Source organism: Schistocerca gregaria, chromosome 7 (genome assembly GCF_023897955.1).
Source record: "Schistocerca gregaria isolate iqSchGreg1 chromosome 7, iqSchGreg1.2, whole genome shotgun sequence".
NCBI lineage: Eukaryota > Metazoa > Arthropoda > Insecta > Orthoptera > Acrididae > Schistocerca > Schistocerca gregaria.
In genome coordinates this window covers 462645604-462667446 of record NC_064926.1, presented here as the reverse complement: position 1 = coordinate 462667446, position 21843 = coordinate 462645604, and the positions used below count along the sequence as shown (strand labels likewise).

At 43.9% G+C, this 21843-nt stretch overlaps 1 protein-coding gene across 2 annotated transcripts in view; it reads left to right on the top strand.

The window, feature by feature from the left end:
* Positions 1-21843, top strand: part of LOC126281810 (gamma-aminobutyric acid receptor subunit alpha-6-like) — a 94514-nt gene that overhangs the window by 17367 nt on the left and 55304 nt on the right. For both annotated transcript variants that reach the window (XM_049981038.1, XM_049981039.1), the window contains 4 exons: positions 605-672; positions 11939-12162; positions 16777-16859; positions 19253-19390. In XM_049981038.1, coding sequence (XP_049836995.1) covers positions 605-672; positions 11939-12162; positions 16777-16859; positions 19253-19390 — 513 coding nt within the window. The remainder of the gene's footprint in view (positions 1-604; positions 673-11938; positions 12163-16776; positions 16860-19252; positions 19391-21843) is intronic.

Sequence of the window (21843 nt, the reverse complement as noted above, 5' to 3'; positions counted from 1 at the left end):
CTGCACCTTGCTCCCCCTCCTTTTCCATCCTCTGAGGCCTCTCCCTCAGCAGGTCCCTCCTGGCACTTTTATTCTTCGTTGTGTGTGCTTCATCTCTTCAAGTGGTTTTAAAGTGTCTTGTTCTGGAGTTTTTTAATGCTGTGGCCAACTTTTAACCTGTGCATGTGACTTCAGTGCCATTTTTGTGCTCTATGAATCGCCAACTGTGATTTTTTTCAACCTTATGCTGACTTTTTAAATTATCTCCATGTCAGTGTATTTTTACCTCCATTATCTCCCTTTACTCTGTTTTTATGTCCCCCTTTATGTGTATAATTTTCTTCTTGTATTAGCTGTCATGTCACTTGGCTGAAGAGCGGCGGATTGTGCCACTGACTGCCCTCCTCTGCCCATATGGGGCAGGGGAATGAAATCACAATAAAGAAAAAAAATCGGCAGCACGCATCAATTACAACACTAACATTATTGACATCTCAGATTCTTCATTGCATACGTTTTCCTTCAGAATGTAGGCAGTATTTTCTTCATAAACATGTGTCATAGTGATTCCTATACTGTCCTGCTGTTGTTGCCTGTACAGCACAGCGATAATTCTCTGTTTCAGGACCTCCACTGAGCGTCACAGTCAACATCCTCATCAAAAGCATGAGTGAAGTCTCTGAGGGAGATCAGGTAAGAACGATGATCACTTTTCAGCAATTGTGTGTGTTTATTGTTTGAGTCCCAAATACGCCAGGTGTATTTTTGTTAAATCAAGGTGAATTTCTCCTGTGTGATGGATGAAAATTTCGGAAAATTGATAAAGTTGTGAAGTTATTATTGATCCCCACTTTACAAAGGAATCATCCCGCCATTCACCGTAGGAAATTCAGGGAAACGATGGAAAAATTACCTCTGCTTTTCCAGACGATGTTTTGAACTCCACTATTCTCGAATGCACCACCAAAACATTAAGCATTGCGTAATCTCACTATTTTGGAGTTGCAGTACATATGCTAAAGACGTCTAACAAATTAAATGAAAAAAGGAAATTGCAGATCTTGTGTGAAGTATGTTTAAGAAACTACAAATTGCACCATTTTTTCACTATTATTTATAATATAACCACTGGTTAAAATAATTTAGCTGTGATTTTTGTATCTTCTAAATGCAGGAAGAAATAACGCTTTACATATGCCAGTTTAGTTTCTCTTCTATACTTTTTGAGCGTTCCTGGATTCGAGCCCTAAGACTTGCTTTCCGCAGGCGATGTTCTTACTGACTGAGCATGATATTTTAATTTTTTATTTGTTCCTAAAAATGCTAGGTCTCCTAAGGAATAAACTGAAGTTGTTAAATTCTTCATTTGTGTCACCATAGCAATCTAAGTCCCTTTACAATTGCAGAGACAGATCAGGAAGTTGATCCTTTTTATTTGATAAAGACAAAAACAAACATGAAATGAAGAATGCCTGTAAACCAAAATATATTCTGATTTTTAAAAAAACGTATTTCCTCTTTGCATTTAGAAATTTTCTGTTTGGTGGCGATAAAGTGTTTATAAAATGGGGTACACTGTTAGGATTTTAATTTTTCTATCTTTGCGTATGATGTATTCATTCTTTGGGTCAATCATACCATGATGTCTTACTGCATTAAATATGACACAAATGTTACAAAAAATTACTTAAAAGTTCTGCAGTACATGAAAGTTCTAATCCTCTACTAACTATAGTTGATGATGGGAGAGACAACATTGCGGTTACAGGTCAACTGCGAAAACAGTTATAGATGTTTGACTCTGATATATCGTGTATACAGATGGTGTTAACCCTCTCAGCATCAGCTAAGGTCTGAAGATGATGCACTGAAGCACCAAAACTGGTAGCCATGCAATAATTGACACCATAAAGACAGCTATTGGTGTTTCATTTTCTTACACAGAAATACTGGTCACCAGCCGCAGGAGGGGATCATTACCTCCGCTGTGCGACAACAATAGCGATGTCACTGATGATAGTACCACTAAAGCAGAATTACTAAAAGCGGTTACCCGAAACTCCTTCACCACAGAAGACTAAGTAGATATTCCAGAATTCTAATCTAGAACAACTGCCAACACGGGTAAACCGCTGATTCAAATGCTCTTTCCTCAAAATCCTACATAAAACTTAGCCACCCACATTGATTTCTACTTGCTCTCCTCGAGTTGCCATCACCCATCCCAAACCATGAGCATGTTTAAAACCCTTGTGCACAAGCCCATACAGTGTCAGATGCAGATAGTTTACCTAAAGTGCTTGCACATTTAAGGACGGTGGTCAGAGACAATGGACACTCGATTCTGCAAACTAACAGAACAATCTCAGCTAAAACCAAGAACCGAGAACTGGATAAACAGGTGAACGCACCCACAAAGTCCCTAGCTTTTCTTCCCTTCGTTGGAAATATTTCCCTCAAAATAGAAATAATCCTTAATAATTTTCAGGTGAAAGTGATTTTCCGACCACTATCTAACATTTCAGACCTGCTGGGACCAATGAAGGATAATTTGTTATTGCAAAAGGTGGGAATTTACAAAATACCTTGCCAGTGTGGTATGACCTACAGGACAAACAACACACACAGTGGAAGAACTTTGCACAGAACATAAACGTTGCATTCGCCTCCTGCAACCCAGAAAGGCTGCAACTGTGGAACATTGTATCTCCAACGGACTTTCAATTGACTGTGACAAAACATTAATTTTGGCCACAGCAACGTCTTTTTGGGACTATGTTATGAAAGAATACGTTGAAATACGCATCGCAGAAAATCTAATGAACCACGACAGCGGCTACCATCTGGATAATGCGTGGAATTCCGCCACCTCTGAAATTTGCTCCAGACGAAGACGCCAGAATACTCCGATAACTGCTACCAGCGACAACTCCGAAGACAGCTGATCCTTGCAGTTCCACCAGCAATGGCGCTGCAGCCGAGCGGTGTGGTCCTCCTGCCATCATGACTCTCACGCAAGCGTGCAAATACTAACAGGGCACATATAAGGTGGAGTGGAGAACGTTTTCGTCCCTCTGTAATGCCACCATTACCTGGATCTCCGCACCCACTTGCTTTTACAAGGCCCTCCAAATCCTCGGACTCCACATGTTCCGCCTTGCCTTCATATCTGGCTTCCTTCCCCTACACACCTCATTCCCTTCCCCCACCTACTCCTTTTACTCCAACATCTTCTCATTCTTTACGCTGCCTGGAGGCTTCATGACCCCCCCCCCCCCCTGGTTTCCTCCTTCCTCTCCACCCCCCACCATTGTGGCGCCTCTCTCTCTCCGCCTCCACACCCTTCATCTCCTTCATTAGGGCAATTTCCAGCACCTCCCCCTCCTGGATGTTGGACTTCACCGTGACGTATACCCCTCCTTCCAACTGTAACCTGGCGTTGCTCCCTCCCCTCCCCAGGGCCCCCCTTTTCCTCTCCCCTCCTTCTCCCGCAGCGGATTTTCCTCCTTTTCCCCCCTGAGTCCCTGCATCCCTCCTCGACTGTGTTCCTCCCACCTCCTCTCGTCCCCAGTCCTCTTCGACGCGCCCTTACCTGTCGTCCCCCCTCTCCCCCTCCCTCCCTTCTCCCTCATCTCCACGTCCCTGGCAGATCCTGTGTTTTGCTCACCGTCATCAGAGTGCTCCATCAGTGTTGTGTTTGGTGCTGTTCTCCTGCGTGTCAAGGGCTGTGATTTTAATTGTGTGCTGAACTTTTACATAGTGTTACTGCCAGTGATTGTTATGTGCAACGCCGTGCGTCGATACTTTTGTGCTCCAATCGTACTTCGCCATGTGTTCTTTTAATTGTCCCAGTGTGTGGTTTTTTGTGTGTGCTACTTTTTACGGTTTTTATCTCCCTTTTACAGTCGCCCCTTTTTGTCTATTGTCTTCCATAATGTTCCCCCTTTTTTTATATCCATGTACACCATGTTTTCTCCTTAAACTTATTTTTAACTGTCTTCTATTGTATGTTTTATGTCTTTAGGCTGAAGAGCAGTGCATATGCTGCTGCCAGCCCGGCCCGGTGGGGAACTGAAATACGATAAAAGAAAAAAAAAAAAACGGCTTCTTCAGTCTTCGACAGGTCACCTGAAGATGACTGGCAGGTGTCAAATTGAAATATCGTGGAATGAAGTTTACGACGACCGGCTGCAGTCCCGAAATCTCTTCGAACAAAGATCTCTGTGTAGTTCGAATCTGTGAGCATGTGTGTTTGAACCTAGCATGAAGAGAAGCAGAGGTTTTCTTGTGTGTTCTGCGCTGCATAGTTTCGTTAGCGAAAGTTTTTACCAGAGGAATCTAGCAAGGTTGTTTCTCTGTCAATCGGAGCACTTCCCGCTTTTTCGCAATGGGCGTTTTGAGATATCCCTCTCCTCTCCCATTGATAAAACTGTCTCTGGAGCCTACTGCCTACTCGCCATTTTAAAACAGACATCGGATTCCACATGCAACCTTGGAAGACGTGATGTTCCTTTGGAACATAGCTTTAGATGATTTCATTTCAGTCAGTGTACTTACGTTATTCATGAAGTATGAGGAAATCGTTTCATTCGATTTTTAGCACACTGAGCAGTGCTTTTTGTTTCGTTTTAGTGAATTTCCTTACTTAATTTTCGTGAAGAATAAGTGCACAGGCGCTTTGACTTTGTTCATGCCAAAAGCGCCCATGTGCGTTCAGTAATGGTCTCTCTTTTGATTAACTATGTTTCGTGCTTTGCATGATAATGGTCTACTACATTAAATTTGCCAAAGCTTCGTTTCAGTCTGAATAAATTTCCAGGTTTTCATCAGTTTTAAGTTTGTCTGTGTGATGAGCCACATGTGAAGTGTATTATTCAGATTGCAACTATCCACACGAGTTTACTGCATTCAGAAATCATTTGTATTCGGATAACATTGTTATGTGAATCATCTCGCTAAACTTCAGAGTTTACCTTGCAGTTTCAGGAATAACCTTGTGTGCATTATCACAGCCACTTTGAATGAAATAATGGATTACACGTGTAGGCTGGTCCACTGTGCAAAACATTTAACGCGTTGTAGAACAAAACCCACTTCGAGTAGTTTTTCTTGGTTAGTCTGATGAATATGAAATTAACCATTCTTAGTGGAGAAGCTCTGGTTCCGATTTTACGGCCTCCACAGATGACCAATATAGTTCCAGTAGTGAAGCAATGTAATGTTTTATTCATTTATTGATTCATGTGTGGATCAGATAAATAATTTAATGCAGGATTATCTTTCTTTCCACGTGATTGCCCTTTTCTCGTTCCCATCTTAAAGATCATACGCTCAAGTCTCAATTGTAAGTTGTAGTTCCTTATGCATTAAATATACTATCGGGCTGTAATTGCATTTGAGTTCAGTATAACTGTGTGTATTTAATGTTCTACATAATAAATTGTTAGTGTCATTGAAATCCGTTTTACAATCCCATCTCACATCACGTCTTCCAGCTGGTGGATCCACCTTCAGAAACAGAACACATCCCCGGTGAACACGTGGTGGATCCACCTTCGAACCCTATCGTTGACGTAGCATATTGTGGATCCGCCTCTGAACATCGCTCCAGATATAACTCGTGGCGGATCTACCTTCAAGCCCTATTCCGGATGTGGCTTATTGTCGATCCACATACAAATATGGCTCTGGGTATAATGCGTGAGGAATCCACACTCGCACACTAACTCACATCTACTTTGGGTCATGGGATATATCCGCAACACACGCGCAGACGCAGACAAACAGAAAACAGAGCAAATACACTGCAGCTGTTGAATATGTGGTTGGAAGTGACTGGATGCATTCAAATACAGTGCTGTACTATACTGTCTGACCAGAAAAATAGTGTATTTGCGCTAGGTGTTGACAACTGTACTACATTTACAAGCAATTTTGGAATACATGGCGAGCAGTGATGTTATGATTGCAAGGGCAGAAGTGTCATACAATCTATAAAATTGCGAGAATTGACGGAAAATAAGTGTAAACTGAGGGAAAATACGCCAAAATGTGAGGTAGATTTAAGGGAATGAGGGAGTGCTTGAATGTCTTCTGCTTGGCGCAGGAAAATTCTTGTAATTTGGTATGAGTATGTGACAGCAAGAGGAATACGAGAAGAAGCTGACATGGAAGTGCCAGGAACCAGGGAAACAGTAATTTTTGGTCGACAGCAATGAGACGGTTGGAATAGAACTTTTAATGTAGATAACCACAAAACGTAGAGCAATAAATTTGTCTATGGCAGATCACAAACCTAGACATGACCCAAAGTTATCAGCAACTACCTTACCGTTTTTTGTGAAGTGTCCTTAGCTAAAGAGCGTTGTATTACTAGTCGGGGAGGGGGTGGGGTGGGGTGGGAGGAGACCGCAATATACAACTACGTTTCCAGAATGAGATTTTCACTCTGCAGCGGAGTGTGCGCTGATATGAAACTTCCTGGCAGATTAAAACTGTGTGTCCGACCGAGACTCGAACTCGGGACCTTTGGCAAAGATCCCGAGTTCGAGTCTCGGTCGGGCACACAGTTTTAATCTGCCAGGAAGTTTCATACAACTACGTGTTTGACCCTGTGCAAGACTGTTTAGGTGTTTTAAACCCTAACAAACAGTATTTACAATATTGTTCCTCTGTACTCTCCACCAATCACAACCATGCGGTATCAGCTAACACATACCTTACAGAACAGTTGCTGCATGGTTTTTTAACAACATACTAACGTTTGTCTATTGAGGTAATAGTGATACATGCAACTTGACTGTTGTCTTTGATGCTTTCTTGGAAAAAGAGAACCACCTGCCTCTAAACTGACATGGATCTGCATTAACGGATGATAGAAAGTAGACGAAGTGATCGATTTTAAGGGTCTGTAACGAGGTGTGATCTAATGATAGACTAATAACGCAGTCTAGAGTGAGTGAGCATTCAGGCATTTAACCAGTGTTTTTCCTTTGTTCTCTCGGGGTACATCAGTTGTGTGATCTAACCTGGGATCAACTAGTATACAATTGCATGTTCTATGTGTGACTTTGTGCGATATCTACGTGTAATAGTTAACAGAAAATGTCTCCAGACCATGATCAGCAGAGGACTTCCAACACATGGATTATCAGTCGTGTCCACCGACGGAAAACCTATTTCAACACATCTCCTCTAGACAAACGAAAATGCATGTGAAGTACTACATTTCCCTGTTCATCTTGGACATACATCGAGTCTTCATTTTCTTAACTGCAGTAATTCTTGGTTAGTGACAGCTGTTTGTGAGGTTCTGCAGAACCTATGTGTACCTTTGCTTGACAGCTGTCCTCTTTACAGAGTCAATGCAGCACGCCACTGCTATGCGTTTGTTTGTTTCCTTGTAAAAGGCATTTTCCGTTGCTCATGATCATTTATATCACTGATATGAGTATAGTGTGATTTCTGAACCGTAATCGAATGTGAACAGTGGGCTTCATACATCTCCAGAAAACTATATTGTGTATGTATTACAAAGGACCTATGTTTTTCTTTGGTGTAGAAGGAAGTAATTTTATCATCTTAAAGTTTGTCACCATAGTGAGTGGGATAGAAAACTAGCAGGAGGTATGTATGTCATATATTGGACATACACTCATGCTCATAAATTAAGGGTAATTGCAGAATGTGGTGCCACACAACGTAGCACTACACAAAACTGGCGCTAATAGCATAGGCACATAGGGAACACACACGACACAGATCGCAAGTCCACGGTATTGGTGATAAGTTGAGAAAACCGTCCCGAAACACATGTGCTACAAAACGCCACTGTTTCCTGCGCATGTACCCAGACATCAATATGGATATGATCTCCACGCACACGTACACAGGCCACACAACGGGTTGGCATACTCTGGATCAGGTGGTCGAGCAGCTGCTGGGGTGTAGCCTCCCATTCTTGCATCAGTGCCTGTCGGAGCTCCTGAAGTGTACTAGGGGTTTCAAGACGTGCAGTGATATGTCGACCAAGAGCATCCCAGACGTGCTCGATGGGGTTTAGGTCTGGAGAACAGGCACTCCATTCGCCTGATATCTTCTGTTTCAAGGTACTCCTCCACGATGACAGCTCGGTGCGGCCATGCATTATCATCCCCCTGAAAAGGCAGACATACTGGTGCGAAATGACGTCCCGATACACCTGACCTGTTACAGTTCCTCTGCCAAAGACATGCAGGGGTGTACATGCACCAATCATTATCCCACCCCACACCATCAAACCACGACCTCCATACAGGTCCCTTTCAAGGACATTAAGGGGTTGGTATCTGGTTCCTGGTTCACACCAGATGAAAACCCGGCGAGAATCACTGTTCAGACTATACCTGGACTCGTCCGTGAACATAACCTGGGACCACTGTTCCAGTGACCATGTACTGTGTTCTTGACACCAGACTTTACGGGCTCTCCTGTGACCAGTGGTCAGTGGAATGCACGTTGCAGGTCTCCAGGCGAATAAACCGTGTCTGTCCAGTAGTCTGTAGACTGTGTGTCTGGAGACAACTGTTCCACTGGCTGCAGTAAGGTCCCAAGGAAGGCTACCTGCAGTACTCTGTGGCCATCTGCGGGCAATGATGGTGGGATGTCGTTCTTCTTGTGGTGTTGTACACTGTGGACGTGCCGTACTGTAGCGCCTGGACAGGTTTCCTGTCTGCTGGAATCGTTGCCATAATCTTGAGATCATACTTTGCGGCACACGGAGGTTCCGTGCTATGACCTGCTGTATTTGACCAGCCTCCAGTCGCGCTAGTATTCTACCCCTCACGACGTCATCAATATGTGTTCTTTGAGCCATTTTCAACACACAGTCAGCATTAGCACGTCTGAAAACGTCTGCACACCTACTCGCTGCACCGTACTGTGACGTGCACCAACACACCTCTGCGTATGTGGACTGCTGCCAGCGCCACCGTGCGGCGACCGCAGGTCAGATGCACCGCATGGTCATATCCCGAGGTGATTTAAACCAGCAAACCGCCCATCAGAGCGTTGTTTCATCAGGTATCAGCATTATCCTTAATTTATGAGCAAGAGTGTATAATCAAACTTACGATTCTTTGAAAAACTCTCGAGCTTCCAGTCGCGTCAGGTGGTTTAAAATTCGTGGGCATACTGTGCACTGATTTTTACTTGATATCGTTCACCAAATAATCGAGTTCTCCGACCTCCTCGCACCCAAATATGCGTCTAAACTGTCTCTTTATAATTGCGCAGACGTTGTGCCAAAAAAAATCCTTATGTGACAAAACAACAAACAAGTTACAATAAACCCTGAAATAAAACATGGGAAATTACCCCTCCAAACTTGTCACACACGTTGTTCTCTTCATTCCAAATATGTTTAATTATAGTGTGCGCAATCTGTTTGTCCCCCATCAAAAGATTCTTAAACTTTACTTTTCTTTTTTCACCTTCAATTTCAAAATCCAACCACCTTCCCACGCAGTTCAGTGAAGTTTTATATTTACGTACGAAATCTGTTCCCAGCACCAAATCTTTTACAAGTCCATTCACTACAAAACATGCTATACTAAAATGATTCTCCGTGCACTTGTATTCCAAGAGCACTTCCTGCCTTATTGGCTTACTTAAACCAACCACCAGCAGCTGTTTTAATTTTTACACTATTTACAGGTAGTAATACTAATATCTTATTCTTTATCCTATATACAAAACCTTCCAACACTGCCAATTCATTACTTACAGAATCGAGCAGTGCGTCTACTTTCCCGTCATTTAATTTAATTTCAATGATAAGCTGAACATTAATCATTTCTTTTCGCTCTAAACACTGTTCTCTCAATAAATCATTCTTTATGTCTCGTCCCTCCTCTTCCATCTCCAGTGTACACATATCCTGTTCGATCCACCCCTCAATTTTATACTCGTCCCAAAACAATTCATTAAACGCTTCTTTCGCCCCGATTTCATTTTTTCCCTTCTAGGCCTCTCACTATCTTAAACTTCTCTCGAGTCCGCAAATGAGGCAATAACGATCGTAATGTATTACTGTACCATCGGCAATCAGATACAGTAAAATCGCATTCACTTTTTGTATCCCGCCTGGGAGGCGGCGCGTGGGTAGGAACGGGAAAAGGTAATACAAGTCGGCAGTGCAAGAACGTGGTGCACTGGTGCAAAAACAAGGTGATAAACCATTACATAGCTTTGTACATAGGTGCGATGCCGAAGCGAAGTGTCCTGGCTGGCTGCACCTGATCCAATGGACTGAAGCAGCCGCGGAGCTCGTAGACCCCGACAGCACCGGCTAGAGGGCGCTGTCGTCTGTGTCTCTCGTAGTGCCAACTTGAGAAACTGTTCCGTGGCATCGTTGCTATCGATACCACAGAAACAGCCTCCATTCCTTCCATACTAGCTATGAAAGCTCAGGCCAAATGTAGCTTAAATTCAAAAATATAGTACCGACGGCAGTTGAGAGATTTGTACGAAATAAATTAATAATATCGGTACTAAATCCAACCCCCCCCCCCCATGGAACACAAAATAGGTAAACAAGTCAGAACAATGTTGGAGAAGCAAGGAGAAAATCGTACCAAGCTTAAAGGAACACACGAAATTTAACACGAACTTCAATGCGAAATGCTGTTAACAGATTCCGCACCGGAACTCTGTCTCGATATCTGATAGAAAATCCAAGGAGTTCCTGGTTCCTGTTAATTACACCAGTGGCAAGACACAATCAATAGCTTCACTGCGCAGTGGCGATGCTAATGCTACCGTCGACAGAGCCAGTAAAACACTTACTAAATAGGATTTTCCGAAATTTCATCACCGAAGAACACGAAGTAAATATTCCAGAACTCGAATCAAGAACTGCCAACATGAGTAACGTGGAAGTAGATATCCTCTATCTAGCAAAGCAGCTAAAATCACCTAATAAATGGAAGCCCTCCTGTGCAGATTTACATCAGTTAGATTCCTTTCAGAGTATGCTGACATAACAGCTTCGTACGTAACTGTTATGTAGAACCTCTCGCTTGACGGAAGAACCGCGCCTATCGCTGGTAAGTTGGACAGGGAGGCGGGGTGTCGAAACAAAGGCCATACGGACATTCTCTAAACCTAACGTTCCCTTATCCAGTATAACATCCCGACCCTTAAAGATGCTCGATGGGGCTCGAAAAAAAGGTAGAATCAAAGAAGTGGCATCCATATTAAAAGCACTCTGTCTTCAGGTCATAAGTGGCCCATCGGGACCATCCGACCTCCGTGACATCCTCAGTTGAGGATGCGGATAGGAGGGGCGTGTGGTCAGCACACCGCTTTCCCGGTCGTTATGATGATTTTCCTTGACCGGAGCCGCTACTATTCGGTCGAGTTGTTCCTCAATTGGCATCACGAGACTGAGTGCACCCCGAAAAAATGGCAACAGCGCATGGAGGCATAACTATGAATTATTTAAGATAAAATACGTTTTTCAAATTTAATTCTTCGGACATCACACGTTTGTAAACTTGCCTAATGGTTCAAATGGTTCAAATGGCTCTGAGCACTATGGGACTTAACATCTATGGTTATCAGTCCCCTAGAACTTAGAACTACTTAAACCTAACTAACCTAAGAACATCACACACATCCATGCCCGAGGCAGGATTCGAACCTGCGTCCGTAGCGGTCGCCCGGTTCCAGACTGTAGCTCCTACAACCGCTCGGCCACTCCGGCCGGCAACTTGCGTAATGAATCATATTGAAAGAGGGATTTTGTAAATTACCCGTGTTCGGATAATAATTTCTGCTGACGCCAGTGGCCTCACACCTAGCGCCCTATATGTGTTTATGGGCAGTGCGCACATTGCCACAGTAGCACCGCGTGATGCGGTCGGTTTGCACAGGATGTGGCTGGCCTGAGCCTGAGCAGGGCGTGCGCGCGCTGTTGCAGCACTACACGCTGGACTGCTACTTCCGGCAGACGTGGACGGACCGCCGGCTCACGTTCGACTTCCCGGGCCTGGACGAGTTCTCGCTGTCGTGGCTGTTCCTGGACCGCGTCTGGAAGCCGGACACGTTCTTCCTCAACGGCAAGAAGTCGCACCTGCACCGTATCAGCGTGCCCAACAAGTTCCTCCGGCTCCGCCACGACGGCCTCCTCACCTACTCCATGAGGTCAGCCGCTGCACTCGTCGTCTGTGGTACACCCTCTGCTACGGCGGAAGCTGTGCGAATGAATACACTGTCTGATCAAAAGTATCCGCACACCACTGTGTAATGCGAAACTGGCCATCAGATGTTACGAGAGGCGGATCAGCAAGTGTAAAATGAGGAGAAGAATATTGTGTTGTCGGCAGGGAAGCAGTAGCACAAGGAAAGGTTGGTTAGGAGAGCTCAGTAAATTCGTACATTGACTACTCATTGGATGTAACCCGAGAAAATCCACCAGGGAATTTCAGCTTTTCTAAAACGGCCCAGTCGAGTGTTGGAAATATGATTGTGAAGTGAAAACGCGAAGGACCAACCACAGCGAAACCGAAGCTACACAGATCTCATGTACTGTTGGACGGGGACCGTCGAGCATTGTGGACAGTGGTTGTAAAAAAATTACATGAACTCAGTCGAAGGAATCACTCGTGGGTTCCAAAGTACTACCGGCAGTCCAGTTATCACAATGACTGTGAGTGGTAATTTAAAAATGGTTCAAATGGCTCTGAGCACTTATGGGGCTTAACTTCTGAGGTCATCAGTCCCCTAGAACTTAGAACTACTTAAACCTAACTAACCTAAGGACATCACACACATCCATGGCCGAGGCAGGATTAGAACCTGCGACCGTAGCGGCCGCGCAGTTCCAGACTGTGGCGCCTAGAACCGCTCGGCCATAACGGCCGGCGATGATTTAAAAAGAACAGCTACAGTGGTCGAGCAGCTCCTCATAAGTCACAAGTTTCTGTAGTCAGCGCTAAACAACATTTTAAGTGGTGCAAAGAGTGACTGAAAATGAGTGTTTAGAATGACGAATTACTCTATACCCTGTAGCAATCCATTAGAAGGAGATGGATTTGGCGAACTCCTGGAGAACATTACCTGCCATCATGCGTACCGCCTATAGTGAAGTACGGGGAGGAGGTGTTATAACATAGGGTTGTGTTTCGTGGTTAGGCTGTGGTCCCTTTATTAAGGAAACGCTAAATGCAGAAGCCTCTGAAGATTTTTTAGAGCACTGTCTACTGCATATAGTAGTACAGAAGAGGGACACTTTGGAGCTGATGATTGTTTGTATAAGGACGATATTGCACCGTCTCATATAGTTCCGTCTAAAGGCAATAATTTGTCGGCAATAATATTGCAGAAATGGACTGGCCTGTCCAGAATCCCTACTTGAAACGAATGGAACGTCTTTGGTTTGAGTAAGAACGTCAGAGACTCTCGAGACGTCAGCATCCGAGGTCACTGCCTTCACTGACTTCGGCTCTTTGGGAAGAATTGGCTGCCATTCCTCCACAGACATTCAGACATCTCATTGAAAGTGTCCCCAGCAGAGTTTAACCCGGCATAAAAGCGAAGGGGTGGCACACAGCACATTAATGCCCACTAATAGGTGCCCGGATCCTTTTGATCAGATACTGTAATTCTTCAACTTATATGTTCAGAGAGAGCTCTACTCCATGCAGATGTTTTGCATTGTTCATCTTCTTGGATTGGAAACCTCTTTTTCATACTATTTTGGCCACAGAAAATAGGTAGTGGATGTAAAAGTAAACCCACACTCTCGCTGCACTTCAGTATAGCACCCCCTGTTTCCAATCGCAATCTGTGCAATACGGATTGTGTATAGCCTGCACAGGATACAGTGGCCGATGCGCAGTGACTGATTTTCGTCCAAAGCGCTGGGCGAGTTTATTCGTTAGTTTAGAAGGGAAGGCCAACACCACCTGAAACGTTTCGGCCGGTCGGCGATGGCAGAATCGAGGCATACGCCATGCAATCTTTCTCAAACGATTTTACAGAAACTATTTGGTAAAAAAATAATTTTTGCTTTACTTATGGCTTCATACGTCAGCTTCGTGATGGCGTGCCCACCATTTCGTTAATGTTCATAGTTGTTGTGATATTTATGTGGAAGTAAGACACTGCGTGAAATTCGAAAAAGTTTGTAATGAAAAACAGAGGTCGGTATGATTTTGCATGTGGTGCATATTACATAATACGTTGCAGTGTATGAAATTTATGTAATATCACAAATCTCGAGAAAATTGGTCTGACATAGCTCACTCGCTTGTGATCACTGAAGACGTAATGTCTCAGTGAACTGTGACCATCTGCTACGGTAATGAAGAAAGGCACCGTCTGGGTCGGTTGGTATTTTTTATAGGATAACCGGTCCTGACCTGTGATACCGATAGTCCTCAGATCAGAGTGCAATATCCACAACATTTTTCGTATTTCATAAACGGTTTGAGATATCGAGATTTTGGCAAATAATAGCACACAAAGAGAAGAGTGTTTTGCAATATGGTTGTTATGCTAAACTTAATTATCTACCATGTTATTGCACTGACTACAGACTTGTTCGATGCAAGAATGCAATTTTTAAGTACTATCGATAGCTAGTGAAAAGACAATTGCTGTGGATTTAGAAACAACATAACTGAAATTACACGTTTATTTTACATCGAGAATGTGCTTTTTCATAAGCTACTGACCTTACTGTGCCTCAGTTCCTCACTTAATAAACTTAATGGATCACTTTTTCAGAACTGTTTTGCAACTGCATCTGCACAATATGTTAGCAATGTGTGGCTGTGTAAACTCCGCTGTGTTTTAGCAAAAGAAGCAAATTTTAACATGGGAACCAGAGAAATGTGTAGGCTTTACTAAAAATTCACCACTCTGAATGTTACAAATGGTTGAAAAGTCAGGTGAAAACAAATTTTCAGCGAAATTCTTTTTAGATACTAACCAAAGCAGAAGTGACAGTAGATCTTTTTGAATAGCCACCATGCAAATGTGGGTGTGGGCCTCCACATAATATTTACAGAAAATTTTAGAATGGCACTTCCCCTCTAGCGCTCGGCACTTCCCCTACAGCGCCTGCCCATAACGCCTACCACTGCTGCTCTCCCCACACGTGCCCTGTCTGCCATCTAGTGGCCACGGCGTTCTGCACACGGTATACACTGATAAGTCTCTCAACACTGCTCGAAGAGTCGTTTCAAACTTAGATCATATGCTCGTTGTCACTTCACGGCAAGAGTGGTAGTTAGCACGGGAAGTTACTCACAGAATCCTGGTACACAATTGCGAATTCATTCCGACATTCAAATGCTATGGTAAGACACTAAACAATTAAGTGGTCGCCTGTGGTCAGCAGCAGCAGCAGCTGGTGATGGCTGTCTACAAATGACAGTTTGTGGACACCCCAAGGAGGTTGCAGCAGAACTGTGCTTTACCTTTATCGAGGCAACTGGGATAGCTCTGTCGATCTAGACAATGTAACCGTCTCCACACAATAAATTTGGTCTCTAGTTGTCTATCACAAAAAATATTACAAACTCCTCATCACAGTGATGCACCTGTAATGTGAGAAAGCAACACCTGCAATGAAAACCTGGATCAGTTGTATCGGGTTCTCTTCACAGGTTCGCAGATATGTAGGTGGATGAAAATGTTTTTTGAGCCTTTTATAACCCTGATGGCAAGTTTAAACTACTTTAAGAATAAAAGCAAATTTTTGGAAAAATAATAATCTTTTAATAAGTACTTATTACTTTTTTTTACGTCTTTCATACCCTGTGGAACAGTATTTTGGTGTAATCCCTCACATCGGCAAAAAGTATTCGCAGAAAAAAGAAAAGAGTGTAGTTAATGTGTGGGACTAACTGTTTTGGTTGTTGGGGACAGTAGTAATAGCTTCATGGTACTTTCTAAGATGAAATGTTTACACTATCCATTTGAGTTTAAGACTAAAATAGATATTTCCAAGTACATCATTGGATGTAAAAGTAATTTTCACTACCGCATAATTAATTAGACTTTTGTACAGATAGTGGCGAGATGCACAGATACAACTCTCTTTGATCATCTGTCCATCGAAGTAAAATGTTTGACAGACATAGCAGATTTCTGCAAGAATTGCTTCTCATCCAGACCTTCTTCTGCACACTAGTGGAAAGAATAAGGAAAGAAGATTAGGATTTAGCGTCTCGTCGACGACATGGTCATCAGAAGCGCAGCACTGCCTCGTATTAGGGAACTATGGAGAAGAAATTTAGCCACGTCCGCTTCAAAGGAAATATCCCAGCATTTGATTTAAATAATTTCAGGAAATCAGTGAGAAAAAAAATGTGGAGGAGCTATTGTGGTAAGATAATGGACTCATTTTTGGAGGACGGCCGTTATTTTACGGAGGAGCCCTCTATTCCAGATGCTCTTGTTATATCAGTTAACTGAGCCACTAACCTAAAAAGTGCCTCTTCAGAAGTAGCGAACTCTTTTAGGCAGCCGCGACCGTGACAACACGTAGAAAACAAATCTCGAATTTTTAGTGAAAGATATAATTAATCAACTGAAGACGCAATGTCTCAGTGAACTGTGACCATCTGTTACGGTAGTGAAGAAAGCCACCGTCTGGGTCGGTTGGTATGTTTTATAGAATAACCGGTCCTGACCTGTGATACCGATAGTCCTCAGATCAGACAATGTCTTTCTTCATTGCAGATGGCATTAGCTTTCATTTGTGTACCTGTGGAACGAAACTCATGCTTGTTTTTTGTATGTTTGCAGGCTGACAATCCAGGCTCGATGTCCCATGCATCTTCGCAAGTTCCCACTGGACTCGCAAGCTTGCCCGTTGGTCATTGGAAGCTGTGAGTGGTTTTTCCCACTACATTACTATTCAGTGCCGCTCACTTTCACGGACAGCAAAAACTGTCCTGCTGTCTTGCCGTTCTCCACATACATAAAATAATGTCAGTTCTTACTGAAACATTGTTTCAGACAGTCTAAGTTATAATAATGTCTTATATTCATATTCGTCTATGAGCACTTCGTAAAAGTATTGGACATGCTTTAACAAGGGCTTCGGCTACAGAGGTAGGTATTTACCAGTACCATTTACATAGCCGTTTAGCTTAGTAGGCACCCCAGCAATATTTCAAAGGTTCCTAAAGCAATTGCTAAAGTATATACCCATCCGTCAAATTTGTTGGGCTAAAAGCAGTAAAGATGCCCTATTACGCAACCAGTTTCACATTGCCACAGACAATAGGAGTCTGTTGCAAAGTGCAAAAGTGCTCATTTCTTCAGCCTTTGGTAGAATACTTTGGATATATTGGGAAAGAAGGGATGAGGCCAACACAATTATATATACAAGCCTGAACCGGGAAAGCTCAGAGTACTTGACACAAAACTAATAAAACAAACTATTATAGATGTTCCATTCCAAATGCTGCCACAGTAGGCACACTGTTGAACAGTCTCCGGAAAGCTTTAATCAGTTTTCAGTGGTCTTTTGAATGAAAGCGAGCGTTCTGTGGTCTCACGCGCTGTATAACCCAAGTTTCATGTCTCACCAATTTTCCCATGAGTATCCTCTCATCCTGGCAGCAGATGAATTGGAGTTGTGTTGTCACTGACCGATGGGTCTTAACATCCAATAGCATTTTTTTGAAACTTCCCTCAGCAAGAGTGTTGCCGGTGACATGCAAGGGTCTCAGTCCGAGAATGGACCACAGCTTTAATCTCCCAGGAAGTTTCTAATCTAGAAGTAATTCTCATAATAATGAGTAGACTATCACTAGTCATAATCTGTTATTAGTGCAGTTTATAGATGTCGCTCGTCTGTTAGCACTGAGAACTCTATGTAAACACCGATGCTTTCTATCGTTAAGTGAATGCCGTCGGCCACTGCGTTGTCCGTGGTGAGAGATAAAGCCTGAAATGTGGTTTTCTCGGCACACTCTCGACACTGCGGCTCTCGGAATACTGAATTCCCTAACGATTTCCAAATTGGAATGTCCCATGCGTCTAGCTCCAGCTGCCATCCCGCGTTCAAAGTGAGTTAATTCCTGTCGTGCGGCTATAAATACGTTGGAAACTTGTACATGTGAATCAACTGAGTATAACTGACAGCTCCGCCAATTCACTACCCTTTTGTACCTTTTGTACGCGATACTACCGCCATCTCTATGTGCATATAGCTGTCAAATGACTTGTATCACCTCAGTGAAAGTTAAATGATTAAATCAAGACCCTACGCTGTCGACAGGCGTTGATATACATCAATGGGGACAGTTAAAAAGGTGTGCCCCGATCGGGACTCGAACCCGGGACCTCCTGCTTTCATGGCAGACGCTCTATGCATCTGAGCCACCGAAGGCACAGAGGATAGTGCGACTGCAGGGATTGATCCCTTGAACGCTGCCCGTGAGGACCACATTTCCAACTTAATGTCCACACACTACATTCGTAGTGCCCCCGCCCATTACACTCATTACTCGCGGCACAATCGTACCGAGTCTCGTAAGATTGGATTGGATTGTTTGGGGAAGGAGACCAGACAGCGAGGTAATCGGTCTCATCGGATTAGAAAAGGACGGGGAAGGAACCATCCCGGCATTCGTCTGAAATGATTTAGGTGAATTACGGAAAACCTAAATCAGGATGGCCGGAGGCGGGATTGAACCGTCGTCCTCCCGAATGCGAGTCCAGTGTGCTATCCCGCAAGAGTTCGGGCAATGCGTGTGCATCCAGCACAGAAGAAGAAGGTCAATGACCGGTTAGCCTTAACTATATAAAAACGGTATCCGTTCTTTCGGACATGTGCGAAAGAACAGATACCATCTTCATATATCAGTGTACGTGGGTTCTGTAGGGAAATTTGTGTTGATTTCCCAAGTAGTGCCCTAGATCTAATTGTCCGTCTCGGCTTCCTCTACACCACTGTGGTACATTATAAACAGGTACCGATTACACGCAGAAGAGATCTGTGAATTTAAGATTTTTGTACGCAAGGATTTAAAGAGTTTTTCTATTGCTACGGACATAGGAGAGCTGTGGAGTCTGTTGTGAGAACGTCGCAACGTTGTACTTTAATGGTCAGATGCCAACTAATCTATGTTGTACTCTAAATAAGTTTATGTTGGAGGTAAATGTCGTGCTGTCTGATCGGCACGCCGCAGACGCTTGTGCTAGCCCAGGCTGCAGGCCCGGACCTCTCGGTGGGCTGTGACGGTGAGGGCGGGCCGTACGCGTGTTGCAGACGGCTACCGGTCGTCGGACGTGGTGTACCGCTGGCTGGGCGGCAGCTCCAGCGTCGTGGCGGAGGGCGTCGAGCTGGCCCAGTACGACCTGGTGCGCGTCACCACCAAGGAGAACATCAGCGTCTTCTTCGGCGAAGGTGAGATCGCGTCGCGCTCCACACCTTTGTTCTTCTGTACTGCCGACTTCATTTCTGCCGCATGGCATTCCTTTCACGTCTGAAAATGCCTCTTGCCCATGATCATACACTGTTATGCAAAACTTAAGGACGGAAATTGTTGTATCTACGGACCCAACCAACCAACTCGCGCACGCCCGCCCTGACAGTGACATCGCTGGCCACAGTTCCTGCCGCGGCCGTCGGCGTCTCAGGGCGTCACCGCCGACGGGAGAGGTCGCGCCATGGCTGAGCTCGGGTTCGCAGCGCCCTCTGCGTTTTGCATATAAGGAGCGCTGGCCCCGAGGCGGACAGTCTATTGTCGATTGCAATTGCTAGCCTTTCGTGGAGTTTATAGCGGAGCCACATTGCTATTGTATTCGACTAGGCTCAGTACACGGATTACTCTTGGCTATTACTTGGACTTGTATTGCTGGTGCACGTTTCGTCAGAAATAAACATAAGTTATCTCTTCATTCTACCTGGCGCAATTCTTGTCATTAAATATTTTTCGGCCAACAGACGTAGCTACATCCTGGTCACTACCCACGCTTTAAACAGTTTGTGGTGGCTGCCCCAAAAGTACCGCCGAGGACCTTGGGTTTGGGAGCCGTCACAGAAGTGGGTTGGTTGGGTGCGTGGATACAACAGAAATAGCTTTCGTATCATGTGTCTCTGTTAAGAAACACACCTCCAAAAACTGCTTCAATGTAGTACCGAAGGTAACTCAAAGTAATATGCAAAGAGACGAATGTAAATCACACTTTTATTCAAAGACAATAATTACACTGAAGTCACCGCGATTTGTCATGATTCCCTGGACATTAAAAAAGGCAGGACATGGTTTTTAATAGGATGTGTGATCACCACGTTGGTGAGGTGATCTTGTGGTACGGCGTTCCATTTTTCCAACAGTTCCGTTGAGAACTGCTGGATGGTCGTTGCCGCATATGGAAGTGCTGGGGTACGTCTCTCCAACGCATTCCACACATACTCCGTGGTGTTGAAGTCGGGGGAAGGAGCAGGCCAATCCATTCGCCGAATATGCACTTGTTCCAAGAACTCCATGTGCACTGTTCGTTGTGGTCGCGCATCTGTGATCCATCCATTGAGTACACCCCTGACTCGTGTATGAAGTAGCTCTAAATCCTCGATAAATCGATACTTAAATAGCTTAAGGAAAATTGTGCGACCGTTCCTTTGAAAGGGCAAGGACGATTTCCTTTCTTATCCCTAACCTATTCGCGTTTCTGCTCTGTCCCTAATGACCTTGTTGTGGACAGAACTTTAAAACCTTAATCTTCCTTCTTCCTTTTAAATTTGGTATCCTTATCACGTTATATTTATAGAGGAAAATACAGAAGCTTCAAAGAAGAGCGTCGCATTCCGTCAGAGATTCGTTTAGTAATGGTGAACCCATCATGGGGATTCCGATCCAGCTCCAATGCGAGACGCAAGAGAGTTTGGTACGATACTATAAGAGTCAGCTGATATATTGGGTTGCTGCGTAAGTTCTTGCGTTTTATGGTGCTAACAACACTGGTTACCATGCCTTTTTGTTTTCAATAGCAACAGTGTATCATCTTACCCGTTCAGTGTATGCAGCAGTTCTTGGTAGCAGTTGACAATTAATATGATTTTCTGAGGGTGTGTATCATCCTTCGCGTGGTCCGTTGCTTTTCTCGGTGGTCTGAGCCATTCTTTCCTCTTCTTTAAGTTCACATACAGCATTACCAAGGAATGATGTGCGCTTATGACAAGCAAAATCAGCCCGGGACCGCTCTGGTGCTACGGTCACAGGTTCGAATCCTGCCTCGGGCATGGATGTGTGTGATGTCCTTAGGTTAGTTAGGTTTACGTAGTTCTAAATTTAGGGGACTGATGACCTCAGATGTTAAATCCCATAGTGCTTAGAGCCATTTGAACAATTTTTTTACAAGCAAAACAATAATTTTCCAGCAAAGACGAACATATGGTTAACCGCTCATTTTTGCTGGTGTCGCTTAAGTATGGTAACCACTTACCCAATTTTGGCACCTTACCCACGAATACAAGTGGCGTACAATGGCTGTGTGGTTAATTGTGTAATTTGTACCAATTCCTGCGTCGTTTAGCTGGAATTATTGTGAGCCAACTGATTTAGGAACCTTTCATTAAAAAAGAGATCTTGCATAGCGTGGTTCACCACAGAAAACAAAAACGAGAAAATCATTTGTGTGCTGTCCACTTACCAAATTCCTGCCTCCTGTACACACCATAAATTCTTCTCCATGTTTCTGCAGCATTAGGTCCTCTATTACACTAGAGGATGGAACATGGGAAAAGCATGTTTCTCACCACTGACTAACTGTAGCCTGGTTTATTTAAAAAAATTGCATTCAATAATAGTAGCTTTATCGCATTTTTGAAGTCCACATTCCTTAATTAGGTTTGGA